At 34.3% G+C, this 18,350-nt stretch overlaps 1 protein-coding gene across 1 annotated transcript in view; it reads right to left on the bottom strand.

Annotated features, from left to right (window-relative positions):
* Nucleotides 1-4,825: 4,825 nt before the first annotated feature.
* The window catches only part of DYNC2LI1 (dynein cytoplasmic 2 light intermediate chain 1), a 42,007-nt gene continuing 28,482 nt past the window's right edge, over nucleotides 4,826-18,350 (bottom strand). Inside the window, 6 exon segments of the mRNA XM_074286703.1 lie at nucleotides 4,826-5,894; nucleotides 6,190-6,284; nucleotides 13,185-13,277; nucleotides 13,838-13,935; nucleotides 14,571-14,641; nucleotides 15,240-15,316. Of these exon segments, the coding sequence (XP_074142804.1) occupies nucleotides 6,222-6,284; nucleotides 13,185-13,277; nucleotides 13,838-13,935; nucleotides 14,571-14,641; nucleotides 15,240-15,316 (402 nt within the window). The 3' untranslated portion in view covers nucleotides 4,826-5,894; nucleotides 6,190-6,221.

Genomic DNA, 18,350 nt, shown 5'->3' with positions numbered 1-18,350 from the left:
TGTTTCTGTTACTATGTACAATTTTTTCCTGTTTCTTCTCATTTTACTTTGTATCAGCTTGTACAAATCTTTCCAGGTTTATTTGAAATCTGCTCTCTCATCATTTTTTATTGCTCAACAGTATTCCATTATATTCAAATGCTACAACATGTTTAGCCATTCCCCAATTGACAAGACCATCCTAAATTTGTTATTTTGCTACCATGAAAGGGCTGCTATAAATATTTTGCAGTGTAGATCCTTCTTCTTCTTCTTCTTCTTTTTTTTTAATTATGTCTTTGAGATGTAGACCTAGTAATGGTATTACTTGATTAAAGGTTATATATAAGTTTGGTTGCCCTTTGACCATAGTTCCAAATTGGTCTCCACAGAAGCTCCACCAACAGCATATTAGGATCCCAATTTTCCCACATTCTTCCTACCATTTATCATTTTCCATTTTTTGTCATATTAGCCAATCTGAATGATGTGAAATACTCAGAATTGTTTTGATTTGCATTTTTTAAAATCAAAAGTGAATTAGAGCACTTCTTCATATGATTAAGATGGCTGCCTGTTCATATGACTTAGTTCTTTATATATTTGAGAAATGAAGCCTTAATCAGAGCTTGCTGTAAAGGTTGTTTCCCAGCTTTCTGCTTTCCTTCTAATCTTTGTTGTATTGGTTTTATTTATATAAAAACTTTTTAAGATAATCAAAATTATCTATTTTACATTTTGTAATGCTATCTCGTTTGTGTGGATTCTTTCCTTCTCCATAGACCTGACAGGAAGACTATTTCTTGCTCTTTTAATTTGCTTATGGTGTCTAAACCATTTACCCAATTTTGACATTACCTTGATATATGATATGAGATGTTCTAGTTTGTGCCATATTGTTTATTCTAGTTTTCCCAGCTGTTTTTGTTAAATACATGGGGTCTTATCCCAGAGGAATAGAATACTAGTCATCCTAATCTATCCCACTGATCCATCACTCTATTTCTTAGCCAGTACCAATTTTGACGATTAGTACTTTATAATATAGCTGGGGTTAAGTGACTTGCCCAGGGTCACACAGCTAGGAAATGTTAAGTGTCTGAGACCAGATTTGAACTCGGGTCCTCCTGAATTCAAGGCTGGTGCTCTATCCACTGCGCCACCTAGCTGCTCCTTCCTTTGAATTTTTAAAATTCCCTCAATATTTTTAGGACTTTCTTAATATTTCTATAAACAAAGGATTCTACTAGCATATACATCACATATTCTTTAAAAAAGGACAAAATCATTACTTACTAGGGAGTCAGAATCTAAAGTTTGATATACAGATCTATTTAAAGAAGCATTAACATTTTCTGTTTTTAGGTAAGCACTAATAATTATTAAAAGTTATCTTTCTACTTCAGTTAAATCACTAAATATCATTCTGTTTGATTTTAACTGATTAATTTCACAAATAAGATGAAAATATGTCATTAATATATTTATTTTGGCAATGTTTCCATAGGAACTCTGAAGAATATGTTTTGGTGATTACATGACTTGTTTAGCAATTGTTACCTAGCTTGAGAAGAATGATAAAGCATTAGAGCATTTGAAGCATCTTATAATAAGGAAAAATTGTTCATTAAGGAAAGCACAGTAAAACCTTGAGTCTTGGAAGGGTATTTTAAGGATCTGGAGACATTGGGAAATTAGCAGAGTATTATTGTCAACTTCAACAAAAGGTCCCTGACACTGATGATTATTATATAATAGTTACATGATGTTTACAGATTATATATGTCAAACCCGTTATAGATACTTCTAAGGTTGATCTGTTAAGTAGTTCAAAGAGAGTCCCACAGGAGCCTCTTTTGAAATCAATGATTTCAACTTATCATAGTATCAGTCTACAATATAAGTGGAAACATTTCCCTTCTATTCATATGCAGATTATATTTCATTCTAGCTTGGAAGCATTTGGAAAATTGACATAGTATGTGTATTCAATCTGTTAAATGTTAGTGATATCTCCCTAGGAAAAAAATAATGGCTTCCCACAGGCCATTTAAACATTGACAGTGACAACCTGTCCCCCTAGCCCAAAAATGTCAGTAATGAGAAGTCAGACTCCTCTTCTTCCTTTTTTCCAGTCCTTCCTGGTCTTCCTAGTCATTACTGCTCACTCTGTTCTCAAATTCTCTGTTATCCCCTGCATGTTCACATGTTGTATGCTGGCCCACCCCCTCTAGTAGAATATAAGATGCTTGAGAATTGGGAATATTTAATCTCTGTCTCCCTAGCACCTAGCAATAGTACATAGTAATAGCACCTAGTGCATAAGATCCTTAGTAAATGTTGAATTGAATGACAAGTTATAAACTGTTTTTAAAAAAATCTTAATTCCTGTGAAATGGATTCTTTTTGAGATGAAGTCTATCTGACTACATGATGATACAACAATGAAATGCTCAGAATTAGACTGAATAGAGCTCTTTCCCTCTAGAATAAAAGCTAAGGATGCTTAAAACACAACGAGCAACCTGTTCTCAGTTGTTCTGGGATCAGATCTCCAGGTGTAGTAGGCCCAACCTTGCTTTACCACGGTAACAATGGAGAAATAAGATAGATGGTTTTTATACATTATTTTTGTACAACTAAGTCAACTCAGACTACAGTATACATAGTGGATCAATTAACTGCTCAGAAGCTACCATAACCCAGGCCTTCTGATGGCATGACACTTTTTCCTAAAGACAGCAAATACAGCATAAGATATTTTTTTCCCCCTGTGTCCTTTTGCTTCTTCCTAAAGCAAATAAGCATTTTTAAAGCACCTATTATATACTACACACTTCACAATGTACTGCAGATACAAAGACAAAAACAAAACAGATTTTTGCATCCTAAATATGTGCATAATAAATACCAGAAAATTTAGGCAGGAAGGCAACAGGAGGAGCAAGAAAGATGATGCAGAAGGTGAACTGGAGAGAAGAATGTAGAGGAAATACATTCAGAGCCAGGGCAAAAGCAGAGAGAAAAGAGATGGAGCACCACGTGTGAAGAATGGTGAGATGGTCACTTTGTATGTACAATGTCAGGCTGTACCAGGCTGAAGGTAAAAACTCTAACCTAGAGAAGATGTTCTAGAGATTCCTGATACCAACTTTTACACTTTTGCTTGAAATTAAGGTTAAGGTAGCATTTCCTCAGCACTGCAGAGGAAGAGGAAAAGTCCATGGAATTGTCTGTCTGTTTTAGTAGATTCGTTTTCTTACATCATGGTAGAGTCTCAACTGGACCACAATAGCCAGCAGGAACTGCTGCTACTTCCTCCTCCATCACCATTCTAGTCTTTGTGTTATAAACCTGTTCTGCCCCCTGATGAGAGCTCACATTTTCGGAGCACTTCAAAACTCACAAAGCACTTTCCCTATCTTATCACATCATGTCACAACACAATCATAAAAGAAGCCTTGATGAACCTCCAAGTTCACATTTGGTCCAGCTGAGGCTGATAATTAACATATTATTTGTACTGTCCCCACCTCCACCCCCAGCCCTGCCTCCAAGTCTTGGCTGTTATAACTAAACTTGTTCTAATTCTCAAGAGTTGCTGTGAGAAAATTACTTTGTGAATTACCAAGTGCTATATGTCATTATTCACAACAGTGATAATAATCATATTTGAAACGTTCAAACATGGGTTTTTCTCTTCTCATTACCGCTGGCTAGTATTAAGGAAACAGAAATTAAGTGGGATTTTTGTTATGTTTTGTTTTGCTCAGAGATATAACAATTAGCTGGCATTGGTCACTCTTTGCAAAATTGAAAGTCTGACTCTCAAACCCATAATTTTATATTGCATATTTTAGCAAATGGCTTGAGGGGAATACTAGAATTAGGTTGATAATACATCAATACATAAAAGAAATAAATATTTCTCTTATATTAGTAATAAATCATCGAATTAAGACCAGGATTTTTTCAGAAGCCTATAGATTGTTCAACTTGTGAAGGATGTTGTTGATGAATTAGATACCCAAATCCCAGGGTACTTGCTTTTTGATCCTGAGTGAGAGATGGCATTCAACTAGAAAACCTTATCAGGAATTTGAGGAGAATTCTGGCTCATTGGATTCCAGCCATGTCTGAAAAGAGAAAGAGCCTCTTTTGTCTAGATTCCCCAAGGTAGGATAAGTCTCTTTGTCCAACACTGAATGATCAGAGCCACATCTCCCAATCCCTCATTAGAATAAGCCCATCCTTTCCTCCCTTTCCTCCTTTCCTTCATTTCTTTCTCCCTTTTTCCCTTTCTTCTTTCCTTCCTAATTTCCTAAAAATTCCTCCCTCCCCTCCTTCCTCCCTTATTAATTTTCTAACTTCCTCACTTCTTCCTTTTCTTCCTTCCCATACAATTCTCTATATAATTCTTAACATTCGCAAGTTATTGCCAATATATTACATATTTAATTCATAGTCAAATATATGCAAATAATTTAAGACACATTATTTTTAAATGAGTGATTTTTTTTTTCTTCAAACTACCACATGTAGCATAAACTCACAATTACAGACCTTTTGGTGATCCATGGATATTTGCATTATAGAAAAAGTCAGATAACTGATCTTGAATCATAGCTCTGGTATTTACTACTTGCTACTTAATATGGGGAGAAAGTCACTTAATCCTTTGGGCCTCAGTTTCTTTATCTGTAAAATGAAAAGGCTGAAATTGTAAGTTTCTATGGTCCCTCCCCGCTTCAGATCCCTGACTGTATGAATCCTCACCTGGAGCAGATGAGAATTAAGAAAGCCAAATGTAAAGGCCAAATTGACTCAAAAATTCAGAGAAAAAAGCTTAAGATTTTAAGTGATATTTCTTTTTAATGTTAAAACTAATATTTATTAGCATTAATTCCATCAATGAAATATATGTCTTATATGATTGTGAATTCTTTACAGATAATTAAATACAGAAACATTATATATCTAGTCATTACATGGATTTGATTATAAATGACACACATTATATATCTAGTCATTACATGGATTTGATTATAAAGGACCCCATACCATAAAAAAATTCATACAATATTGCTCAATTTATTGCTGTTCTTAAGTGTTTTTATAAAGAAGTTACATATTTATTTTTTACTTGGATTTTTAAAAATATAGCAAAGACATCTGGATTCACATCAAAATCTAAAAAAAATTACAGATGCATATATGAATTAGATTTATATAATTCACACTAAGCAAAATATAAATAAAGCAATCTATATTTTACTGAGATACAGAATATATATTTGTTCAACTCAGTAGCAGGATTGTAACTAAAACAAATTTCTTGACCTTCTCTACCTATTAGCTACCAGAAAATGGAAATACTCATGTAAATACACAATATTCAAATTATTCCAAATTTTTGGAAAATTCATATTAATTATACTTTTTTTCCCCTAAAATTGAGAGCTAGCTTTTAATTTCAGACAGAATAATAATGTGTTTCAATATCTATCAACTGAAAGACTTTAAGCTGTGTATACAGAATGGCAGATATACACATTTAAGTTGGCTGGTCACCCAAACATGCTGCAAATGCATTTGAGGATTTGTTTGTTTTTAAGAATGATCATGCTACTGAAACTGGCGCTTAGTTTTTGCATCTCTAGAATCACTGAGGTTTTGGTCATATCAATAGCCTTGTCAATAGACATCTTTACAGGAATTTCATGAGACTAGTTATAGGAGATTGGAACCAGGTAATTACCATGGTGTATCTCTGATGAAGTTTCAATTCAAGGGCATTCTTCTTTTTCACACCTTGGGTTAGAAGTACCTTAATTCCAAAGGAGCCATCCATACAGGAAATTGTTGTAGTATGAGAGACTAATTCTTCATAACTGTTTCAAACACGCTTGTACATTCTATAAAATTACAGAGACAGGAAACACAATATGTTAGAGAATATTATTAAAACACAATTATTATCTCATTCTTAGAGGCACTGGTACAAAATTCTTTTCATCTTTTTCAGATAATTACATTTGATTTTACTTTTTTTTCTTTTAAGAACATTTTCAAGTTACTGGAAAAGTTATAGTATTAAATTGTTTTTCTTTTCTAGTAGTTGTACATTTACATTAAAATATTTTCTATATTACCACAAGGGATGAAAAAATTTTAAATCTTTCTTATGTTTCAGAGAAAGGAAATACAAACCTACTGATGCTTTTGTTCACTTGTATTAGGATTCAGGAATCAAACTCGATTTGTTTCCAGGATTTAGAAGAATTTTTCTTATACTGTTCCAGTTCCTAAAACATACAATTTTTATAAATAGCTTCACAAATTCTTTACACTGAGCACTTAAAATATACTTCTCCTGCTGTAGATCATAATGAAATGAGTGTAATTAACATCTGTTGTCATAATTTTTGGGCAATAATCCCCAGATTTTGTTTTCCATTAATGTACTTATTTCACAAAGCTTTTTTGTCCCCTTTAAACTCTTTAAACTTTAAACTAATTTATCAAATTAGGTTTTAGGACTGATTTAAGGTTAAGGTTAGTACAGGTTAGGCAGATACAATCTGTAAACAGCCCTTCAAAATAAATTATATACAAGTGTTTTCATTCTGATTACTAGGATAAACTAAAAAAAAAAAAAAAAAAAAAAAAAAGTGACCCCCATAGGAAAGAACATAAAATGTGTCATATGACTATCAGAATTCAAGTTCACATTCTCTATGAGAAGAAAATTCAGTTTTTTGTTGCCAGACTCTTACAGACGGTTTCTATCATACCCATGATTTAAGTTAAAATTTAAAAGCTATATAAGAACTTTGTTGAGATCTTGTAAAGTAATAAATCTCAAAGTCTCTTATGGCTTATCATTTTAAATAAGTCAGGTAAGTTCAGGTCATCAGATATCTACTGTTTGCCATTTCAAAGATTAAGTACATGAAGTGTAAACAATAACTTGAAATTTTGGCCTTACCAGAACTAACTGCTCAGTGTTTTACTAACAGTAACAACCCTGCTTTGAGATATTTTCTTATTAGAATATTCCATAAATTTCCAACTGAAATTAAGACAAAACAAAACAATTAACAATTGGTCCTGTAGAAAGTATAGCCACTGTAAGAAGGGTCAAATTCTCCCTTGTTGTATTTTCTATTAATGATAATGGTTGCAGAAATGAACCATCAGAAAATTATATTGGGTTAACTCAATAAATTTCATTTCTTTGAAACCTGTCTTATATCCAATTATATTTATTGCTACAGATACAAGTTTTGTGGCAATGACAAGAAAAATGTTAGGACAATAGAAAAGTTGCCGAGTTTTAATTTTGGCTATTGATGTACTTTATTGTCATTTGTTTTCAAAGAGGGCCAAAGACATCATGAGGGTGATGCCTTGAATTGTGCATAGTTTTAAGTGGGGCAGAGCTGTACCCTAGTAGGATCTAAGCTCACAGAGGGCAAGAAACCTGTTGCTTTTATTTCGGAATCCCCAGAACCCAGGGCAGTGACTTGCATATAATGGACGCAATAATAAATATCTGTTTAAGTTTGTTTATTTACAGAGGACACAGAAACGGATTCTTGCTTCACATTTAGTTATAAACACTGAACATATTCTTTCTTAAGCACATTTCTGAAAGTAAAGTGCTCTAGAAAGAAAGAAACTACAAATGAATTGAATTTTTTTTTTTTTTTTTTTAATTCAGGAATTTAGGGAAACACTTCAGGCTCATTCACCCTGAGCAAAATAATCCTGATCAACAAATGCTTTAAAATGTTTTTCTCAGACTTTAAAACTGCTTCAAAAAATTCCTTTAATACAAAAATATAGGAAATAAATTATTTGTATTGTCCACACTAAATGCCTTAAGTATTAATATTCTCTTAAAGTCAAGAATTACTTTAACCTTCAAAATTGAAAAAAAAAAAAAAAAAAGTTGAAAAACACTAAGTCACAGGCCAGGCCTAAGTCAAATCTGATGGCAGAGGAACAAAGCCAGCAAAATAATGAGACTTTGAGAAAAAAGAATTAATGGAATTAGGCCCATTTATCTGCAGATGAGAATGCAGAAAGTTTTAAATAATAATCTTGCTCTACAAGAAGCACTAATTTCATAGAGTAAAGAGGTCCTCCAAAATGACTGTAAGTAGAACTAAAGGAAACGGATTTGTGGGAAACCTGTGCTGAAGTGGATTTAGGGAAAACAGACTAAAGAAATTCCTAATCATAAAGGCACTGACCTGAGATACTGAGGCTCTTAGAGATGGCTGGGACCTGGCAAGTTAAATCCCTGTTGTAGTTCAGATGTATATAACTGTGACCCCATTTGGGATTTTCTCAGCAAAGATACTAGAGTGGTTTGCTCTTTTATCTCCAGCCCATTTTATTGGTGGGGAACTGAGGCTGACGGGGTTAGGTGACTTGTTCAGGGTCATGCAGGTGGGCAGTGTCTGTGGCCAGCTCTGAACTTGTGAAGAAGATGAGCCTTCCTGACACCAGGCCCAGTGCTCTAGCCACCTGGCTGCCCCAAGCCAAACCCCACCTGAATAAATCAGCCTCTTGTTGGGATCTTTGTCACCTGAAAAGGGATCTGCAGAATGCTGGAAGCTCTATCTTTTTCTCCGTGAGAGGAACTTAATGCTAGTGTGGCTTAGACAGTTTCAAAACTTGCCTAATGATTTTATGTGGTTCTGACATTACAAAAGTTTAAGATATGGCTTAACCGGCCCAACATGGAGGTGGAAGGCTCCCATGCAAGTCTCAAAGCAGACCATGATTAAAGGCTTCTCTCCCCTCTGGTTACTGCTGGAGTGGACAATCCATGTCCTAGCTCAGGTCAAAAGGGTCATGATGAGATCGACTATGATTAGAAGCGTGGGAACCACAGGGTCATCAGAATGAGCTAACAGTCTATGCAGGCAGGGCAGTGAAGAATAAGAAAGTGCTAAGAGGAGAAAAGGGACCACCTGAGGCTCAGGAGGAAGTGATCTCATCACTGATCCTTTAAAATGATGAGAAGAACAAATGGTTGTTTTTTGTTGTGATTTTTTTTCCTGGTATCTACCATTGCTCTGATGAAAGCACATGACCAGATGTCATTTCTAATACAGTCAATTTAGTTCTTTTTGACCCGGTTACTTCTGTCAGTAAGCCCACCTTTCTCCCACTTGCTCATGCCTGTGACCTAAGAGTTACCTTTGACTCTCACACAGTTGCCCGTGTGCCAACTTTCTCAATGTCTCTTACACCAGTCCTTATCTTACCATTCCCACAATGTTTGGATTAATTCAGAGTTTCTGTTATTTTTTGCCTAGTCTATCAAAAGAGTTTCCCAGCAAGTCTTCCCATTTATATTTTTATTTTCTTCTAATATTCTAGTTAGTCAATAAACATTTATCAGTCACCTACTCTGTGCCCAACACTGTTCTAAGTACTGGAGATGCAAATATGAAAAAGAATGACAGTCCCTCCCTTCAAGAAATTAAAATCTAACAGGGAAAGACAACACACAAAAGGAAGCTTAAAAAAAGTGTAGAGTTCATTCCAAAGGAATGCATTTGGGTAAGAAATGTAAAAAAAGATGGCTGACCTGCGAACCCTCTTTAGATAGAGGCTTTGGAGATGGACACTTTGGTGCACTGGTTATTCCACTGTGAAATTCCATGCTATTTCATATTAAGGAATAAAGCTCTTTCTATTATTCAAATGTCATTGTAGCTTCCCAACTGCTTACTCAATAGAAATCTGGAAGTCCTCTTCAATCTGTCTCCAACTCACCCCTTCTCACCATATCTCATTCTACAACCAAGGCTTCATGACATACATATTCTGTACTTCATCCAAACTATTACTTGTTCTCTCTAGATCACTTCTAGATCCCATATCTAGATCTGGGCTCATACTATTCTCCATATTCAGAACATTTTTCTCTATTATTTTCTATATTAATAGTCTATCTATCCTTAGAGGCCCAGCTCAAATGACAACTCTCCCATGAGAGTTCCCTAATATCTCTATTGGAAGTGGCTTCTTTCTCATGTTTTCGCATAGCATTTCACACACCTCTTATGCACTTGTTATTTTCTAATTTGTGTTTTTCTGAATATTGTACTTATTCTAGTTCCCCTTAATGAAATTTAAGTTCTTTGAGGGCAGAGTCTGTGTCTCTCATTTGTCTCTCCATCTCCCCCAATGCCCAGCTTACTTTGCTCCCAAGAGATGCTTAATAACACTTTGTTGGATGAATGAATTTTTATTATAAATAAGAGGAGCTCAAGAAGTAGTTATCCTTCTTTCCCCATCATCTTCCTGACATTCTAATTACCTGCAAACCCCAAAAATGCCCAAGTGCTCTAACCATGAGCATATCTTATAAAGAAAGATTTAAAAACTTTGATGAAGAGGCAAGGGTGAAGGGAATACTCTAGACTCTCCATCCTTTTTCTGCTTCCTAGGCATTTCTTTTCAGAGAGACTCTGGACTTTTAGTATGTTTTATTTTCCACTTTATTTTACCCAGGAATTTGATTTTTTTTTCTAGCATTCTATTAAAACAGAATTCTCCTGTACTTGGATACAAGCATTACAGAACTAAAGTCAGAACTGACATTAAAGAGCATTGAGCATAATTTCCACATTTTAAAGATGAAGAGCTGAGTCCAATAAAAGCTAAATTATTTGCCCAGGGTCATCCACATAATGGATGTCTGAGGTAGGAACTGAACTCTGGTCTTCCCAACTCCAAGCCTAACCTCTCAATAAAATATATAGTTGATGTGAAATGGCACTGTATCCATTTTTCTTCAAAGCCAAAGGTAGAATCTATGCTAGGCTACCTATTATGACAATGAAACCAATCTGTATGTGGAAAGCCAGAGAGGAAAGTTTGTTCTTTTTGCAGAGTAGAAGCTGGGGATAGGATCCCCAGAGTAGATAATGTTCAGACTCAATCAATAGATGATGTCATACTATATTTCCTCCTATAAAGCCCAGGGAATCAGAAAAAAGCCTGTCACATGAAGCAAATTGACAGAAAGTTGGTAAGATGTATTAGAAACTAAAGTGCAGTATTTCACAGTGTTTAATATGAATGCACACTATATATTTTAAGAGGCATATGTCTAATCGATGGAGTATCAGTATTTAAAAAAAGGAAAAGTGGGCTTCTCTAAGCATTAAGCTGAAAAAAGGACCCACTTTTAGTGTAATTATGGAAAAATTTTGACATTTTAAAGTTGGATATAGCTGCAGAATTGTTTTTTTTCCACATGAATCTTATCAGAGTGCTTTTTAGAACAAAATAAAAAAGTATTATTTTTCCATAAAGATGGTATGTGCAGCAACAATCAGGAGATAAACTTAGAAAGACACTCTGAAGAAATATGTGCAAATAACTGGGTATACTTTTTTCCAGTTAAAAGTCCGTATCTAAGTCATTGAATTTGTTATGCACCCTGCATAAAGAGAACAGGCCTAGTCTACAAAAATACATGTGAGTAAAAATGTGCCCCTTCCAAGACATTTAAAAAATAACAAGAAACCATCAGAATATCATCTTAATAACATAAATGGTATAAAAACCTATAAAGTATTTTTATATGTCAAAATTCTTTCCTAATGTAAATCAGTTCAACTTGAAGTCAAAGATATGAAGTTAATGTGAGGCAATATGTTGGCGGTATATGAATATGTTTGGGGTAAATCTTATCTTTAGGACAAACAAACAGATACTCACTTGTAATCTTTAAAGTATTTTTAAAGCAGAAATAAACAAATCACACCAAAGAAGTATCTGAATATTTACAACATACAATTCACATGTAATACAATTCACAACAGCTTTATATTGGCCACAATGAAAAAATGCTTCAAGAAAGAATTTTTACTTTGCAGACATTTAAAAAAAAATCTGTTATTGCTTGGAAAAATGTTCTCCAGCCCAGGCTTTTCCTATTTATGTTCTTACCTATTCTTTCAATGACAATGATGAGTCTTAAGGACACCACAAGGGTTGGAGTTTTTGCTTTTCCCCATCTTATTTGAAATTCCTAATTGCCTACAGCCTGATTTTGGTTAGCTTAAATTGATTTCCTTAGAATAGTTGGATATTATTTTGAAAATTAAATAGTCTCATATAAATCACAATGATTAGAAATCCTTTTTTCCTTTAGTGACCATTAATTCACATTATACAAGGAAATACGATGACACTAATGATTATGTAACATCATCAGATACTCATATAGATAAGTAGAGTTTATTATTGACTATTAGGTAAACATTAAGTTTAAGACAACTTCCAACTCAGCCAGTCTCTACAGCCAAATAACTGAGAGAGGTAACTAGAGTTCTTGAGGTTATTTAAAGTCATCTGCATCAATCCTTTCACCTTGGATTATTTAGAGAAACCTCATTACAAAAAGTTCTTTACAGTGATTGATAGAATGTCTTTAATATTGTCTAAATGATCTAATTTAACATAATTGTACCTAAAAATTGCCCCCTTTTATGAATCCTGGGGGTATTTGGATATTTATTGGGAAAAGGTTCTCTGATGACAGATCACTGTACACCCATCTTCAAATAATTCTTGGAACAGCAAATCTTTGCTTTGCCTGGCTCTATTAAGCTGAATAACAAGTAATTACTGTCTAAGATTTAGAATGGCAACCTTATGAGAACTGCACATTGAAAAATTTAGTCTGATGATTTCATTGAACTGATAAGGTACCTAAGAAAATATCATAGAAGGATAAAAGTACTCTGTCAAAAATGTTCACCAAGTCATCTGTACTTCATACTTAATATCCCATTTCAGTCATTTCAAATAAGTACTAACTTGAACACAAAATTTTTTCCAAATGTTAGATAATATTTAGTAATGCCAACATTTACTGAGCATTATAGAGCATCACAAAAAGGCTCTGTGACATCTTTCATTCTTTAAGTAGAAGACTGTAGAGGAGTCTTGAGGGCAGCAAAGGAGCCAAAAAATTCTGAATTCATTAGCACACATGAATTTCTTAACCCATCTTGACAAAGAAGATCTTAATTTAGTGTTTTTTAAGTAGAGAGGTTAAGAATTCACTACCAACTCTAATAATAAATGGATTCCAAAAACCTGGTGAATTCTGGAACCATTGTTTAGTATATGTTGTCGTGAAACAAAGCAAATAGATGAGACGGTACCTGGTCTTTCTGGGCTCGCATCTCATCAACTTCACTTTCTGCATATTGGGGGTCTCGGGCGGGATCTCTGGTCTCTTTGGATGTACTGGCACTCTGAAATGAAGTAAAAGGATGCTTAAAACAAATCCATTCTACTATTTCAAAACCATTCTCTATAAGTTTCCACTTGGGGTTTCTTTTTTTAAATAATTATTTTTCTGGTTATACATGTATATTAACTTTTAAAATATACATTTCTTTATAAATCATGTTGGGAAAGAAAAATCAGAACAAAATGGAAGAACCATGAGAGAAAAAAAAAAGCAAAAAAGTGAACATGGACCGTGTTGATTTACATTCAGTCTCCACAGTTCTCTTTCCGGATGTAGATAGCATTTTCTATCCAAAGTTTATTGGGATTGCCTTGGATCATTGATCCTTTGAGAAGAACCAAGTCTTTCATAGCTGATCACTGCACAATATTGTTGTTATTGTTTACAATGTATCCCCAGCTCTGTTTGTTTCATTCAGCATCGGTTCATGTATATCATTCTAAAATCAGCTTGTTCATCATTTTTAATAGAACAATAATATTCCATTACTTTCACATACCATAACTTATTCATCCATTCCACAATTCATATCGGGATTTCAAAGAATTTTATAATTCATACCTTTGGTGGAAAGACTTTTTCATATACTTTTTTCCATAAATCCATTGGTGATTGTGCATGAAGCTGTCCAAGCTCATTCTCAGAGAGAGGAGGAGACCCTAATGAGTAAAGTTTTAACTCCAGTTTTAAAAGTGTACTAGAAAACTGCATGTTATAACAAATATTTAACAAATAAAACCTCATCTCCTTGTTTATTCTCAATTTTAAAAACTGTAAAATTCTTCCTTTTCAGATATCAGATAGGCTGAGTTATCTCTTTCCTCTCCTTCAACATCTTCTGACCTTCTTTCTCATTATCAAAAACTTTTTGTTCAAAGACAAGTGATTTTTAACCCACTGGGGATGAAAGGGGAGAAAGAACAAATGGCGTAGGAGATGATAGTCCCCACTCAGAACAAGGAAAATTGGAAATAATTCAAAACATCTTTTCTAGTATTCTGGGGCTCAAGAGAAGACAGGTAGGGGTGGAGAAGGGATGAATATGCAAAAGATGCCAGTGGAACGTGACTTAGAAGTAAGAATGTGCCTGCTACATGACAGCCTTCCTTCCAAAACATCAATATAGAACATATTACATCAATAGAGTATGTATAACATTAATACTTGTGAAATTGTTGTAACAATGATAATGAAAATCTATAAAATCATGGTGTGGGAGCTTATGTGAACAAGAACTAGGCTAAAATCAATAAGCAATTAAAAAATATTGAACAATCTTAATAAGTTCACCAACCTATTTGACTTAAAGAATCCAATCCTGCTGGGATAAACAGTGGTTTATTCTGGTCCACAGATATTGATTTGCTACATGGATAAGAAGGAAAAAGAATCCAATTTATTTTAGCAATCAAAACTCCTACCACAAATGCTCTCATCATAAAGGCAACACTAAGTTTTTATAACTAGAGATTGCAAAACCTGGTGAAAATACTGTCCTCAAATGACTTAGCTCAAATGAACCCAATATTAAAAGTGTTTCTTTGAGAAGAAATTTTCCAGGGGGGGAAAAAAAAAGAGACCAAGCTTACTTTTCATTTTTGTTATAACATTGGATTTGGACTAAGAAAGGTGATTATTCATTAAATATATTATCTTCAACTTAAAAATCAATGTAAGACACTGTACAGGAAAAGGTTACACCTTTTTGTAAAATGTGAGTAAAAAAAGGCAACCATGAAAATGAATAAAATACAAACATTATTTTATTCTATCTTTCAATGAAAAATATTCAATAACCCTCTCTCTGTAAAAATCTATAAATGACTAACAAATATAAAAAAGCAAATGAAATGATCTTGAGTATCTGGGATGTTTTTCTTTTCATGAAAATCCAAGAAACAGAAAATAGCTAATAGTGACAATCACACGAAGAGACAATCCTAATTGTCTTTTATTACATTACCTTTTGTCAATGCCAAATGCTAATTGATTGATAACTCCACGTATTTTCAGTAGGAGAGCTTCTGATTTACTGGCAAACTTAAGAAATCAAGAGAGTAAATGATATGTTGTACCTTTTTTATCATAGAAACAGATAAAATAAAAACCATTTTAATGAGAGAATCACAATTTATTTAAAAACTAATTACGTCTTTTCAAATAAAGCAAAACCTCCCCAAGAATTAGAGAAAACAGTTTTGACATTTTCCCTAACCAAATTTCTTGAATATATGCAATCTAACATACTTCTATTTTCATTTCAGCTATTTCCAAACATATGGATCATGTTTGGATCCCTATCACCAGCATTTAAAAAATTTAAAATTTAAAAAATAGGACGTGTGTGTGTGTGTGTGTGTGTGTGTGTGTGTGTGTGTGTGTGTGTGTAGACCTCCACACACCCACAAATCTTGACCTTCCACCTCATCACAACTTCCTGTCCCTCTCTCAGATTGAAGGGTGGAGCAAGCTTAGTTCAGACTCCTTATTTCTCACTTGGCTGTATTATTATAGAACTTCTCTGACATTTTAACAATGATCCCTCATTGGGTACTTTCTCTTCCTTATCCTTTCAACTTTCTTTTGGGTGTTATCTTCTTTCATCAGCTTGAAAGCTCCTTAAGGGCAAGGAGCCCTTATATTTTACATTTTTTTTTTTTTTTTTTTTTTTTTTTGTATTTGTATCCTCACTGCTTAGCATAGTGCCTAGTGCATGTTAGGTATTTATTTAATAAATGTTTGTTGATCACATACACACACCAGTAATAGTCCCCACAAGGATATTTTCCCCAATCAGTGAACTGCCATACAGGACAGGTCCGAACTCAAGAGTATACAAATTATAATATTCTTGGACCTCCTTAAGGGTTACCTTTATTCAAGCTTCTGGCAATTGGTTTGAAAATTCTCTGGTAAAACATCTTGAGAGGATTTCATTTTTGTGAATAGCCAAAAATTACCTGGGATTGATTCTAGTGAATATAGTGCCTGATCAAGCTTAGTAATTACACTTTGGGTTGAAAACAAAGTTCTGCAACTATTCATTCAGTTTATTAAGTATCAACTCTGTGCCAAGGCATTGTACTAAACATTAGGCATTCAAAGAAAAATGATTAAGTCTCTGCCTTCAAAGAACTTGCTTAATTTGGGAAGGGGAGGTAAAAGGAATAGAAGCAACATGTATACTAGATACAAGGTAGATCCTTTAGGAGCTGGCACCTAAGCTAAGTTCTGGAGGATGTAAGGAATTTAGAGTTAAAAAGAGATTGAATTCCAAGTGCAGCAGACAATCCTGTTCAAAACATGAGGATGGGAGATGCGATGTCAGAGATGGGAAAGAAAAAATAGGTCAGTTTATATGTAACATAGAATGCAAGAAAGAGAATGTGAAATAAGCTTAGAGAGGGAGATTAGAGGCTAGGCTGGACAGATCATTAAAATACAATTATAAAATAATGAGACACTTTCTTATGTGACTTGCAAAGTGGTTTTAAAGGCAGTTCCAAAAATGGGATGTTTTGAACAATTAGAGAGCCCCAATAACAAATTTATAACTCCTTAAGTGGCTGAATTAAACATTAACTTCCATGTGGGTGGGAAAATTCCAGTATTTTTGTCCAAATGACTTTATATTACTAACAGACCTTAATTTTCCAATTCAAGGCATATACAAATAACATCTTGAGTGTTAGACTACAAAAAAAGTTTTTAAAATCTGATTTTGATTGAAACAGACTAACTTTGTTGCTTTTAGATCTAATTTTTTTTTTAACTTGGCATGTGCATTTCCTATTGAGATGATCTTCATTCTGCAATGATGAATTAAGTTTTGCTCATTATACTCTGCAAGGCTGGATGTGGCACCCAAGAAAGGGGGCAAAATTTGGAAGGAGAAGAATTGTGTTAACTTATTATGTCTTCTTGAGCAAGTCACCTTACCTTCCGGGGCCTGAATTTCCTCTTCTATAAAATAAAGGTAAGACTATAAGTATCTCTAAAGGGCTCCCTTCCAGCTCTAAATCTGCAATTCTAAGATTCCCAGATGGGAGCAGAGTTGGGATCATGAGGAATGCTTTCTGTCCTCAGGCTAATAGAGACAGTTAGCTGATCCCTCAGCCCAAAAAAGAGCAGCCACAGATAAGAGAACCATCGGGCCCAGTGAGGAGAATTCTTGAGCCCCACCATCCTGAATGGAGGAATGAGAGTTCCAAGGCATGGTGACAACAAAATCTGAGCCTGAATAATGGGAGCCTCTAGTACTACTTCTCTGGCATACTCAAGTTTAAGAGTTCCAGAAACCAGTCTGGATCCCCTTAGAGAAAAAAGACCATACATACCTCCCTTTCAACTTTTATAATTCTTCTCTCTTTCCCCACACTCCACATGTAAGAACAGTTGCAAGGAATTATAGTCATGACAACATAAGCTACTCAGATTTTAGCTTCTTATTAGCCAGCGTCATTTACATCGTGCAAGTCTAATGGAAAGGGGGTTGGCTGCCCATTTAACAACTCCAATAATATTTTTTCTCCATGAAGAGTCCATAACCTCAGTAGAGTATATAAGACTGGCTTTTCTATGTAAATGGGTCTTTGAGGTAAAAATCAGCCCCATTAAAAGTTTTCCCACATACAAACACAGGTTTGGTTCCCTGGCAAGGAAAGTCCAAATCACAAGAGAGTACCCTAGTTTAAAGGATTTGGGGACCCTTGGGAAAATGGAACTCTGGAACAGGAGAATATTGTTCATTATTTATGGGTTCCAATCTCATATGGGATGGGAATAAAGGTCATTATATACCTAAAAAAAGTTCTAATCTGAGACCTCATTATCTCACAAGGACAACCCTGGATTTTTCCTCTTTCTTTTTTATTTTGGTAGTTGAAATAAATGTGATCCAAATAGTGAAAATCACGATAAAGCAGAAGTATCACTCAGTCAGCATCAACTCTTATTTATGTATAAATAACTATAAATCATTTCCTTCTCCTTAACCACCAAACCCAATGGGAGAAGATAAGTAAAACTAGACACTGAAGGAGCTTATGACCCGCCAGCACAAAAGATATGGCAT

The sequence above is a fragment of the Sminthopsis crassicaudata genome, chromosome 2 (genome assembly GCF_048593235.1).
Source record: "Sminthopsis crassicaudata isolate SCR6 chromosome 2, ASM4859323v1, whole genome shotgun sequence".
In the NCBI taxonomy this organism is placed as follows: Eukaryota; Metazoa; Chordata; class Mammalia; order Dasyuromorphia; family Dasyuridae; genus Sminthopsis; species Sminthopsis crassicaudata.
The sequence above is the reverse complement of the archived record's forward strand: the minus strand, read 5'-3'. Positions and strand labels throughout refer to the sequence as shown.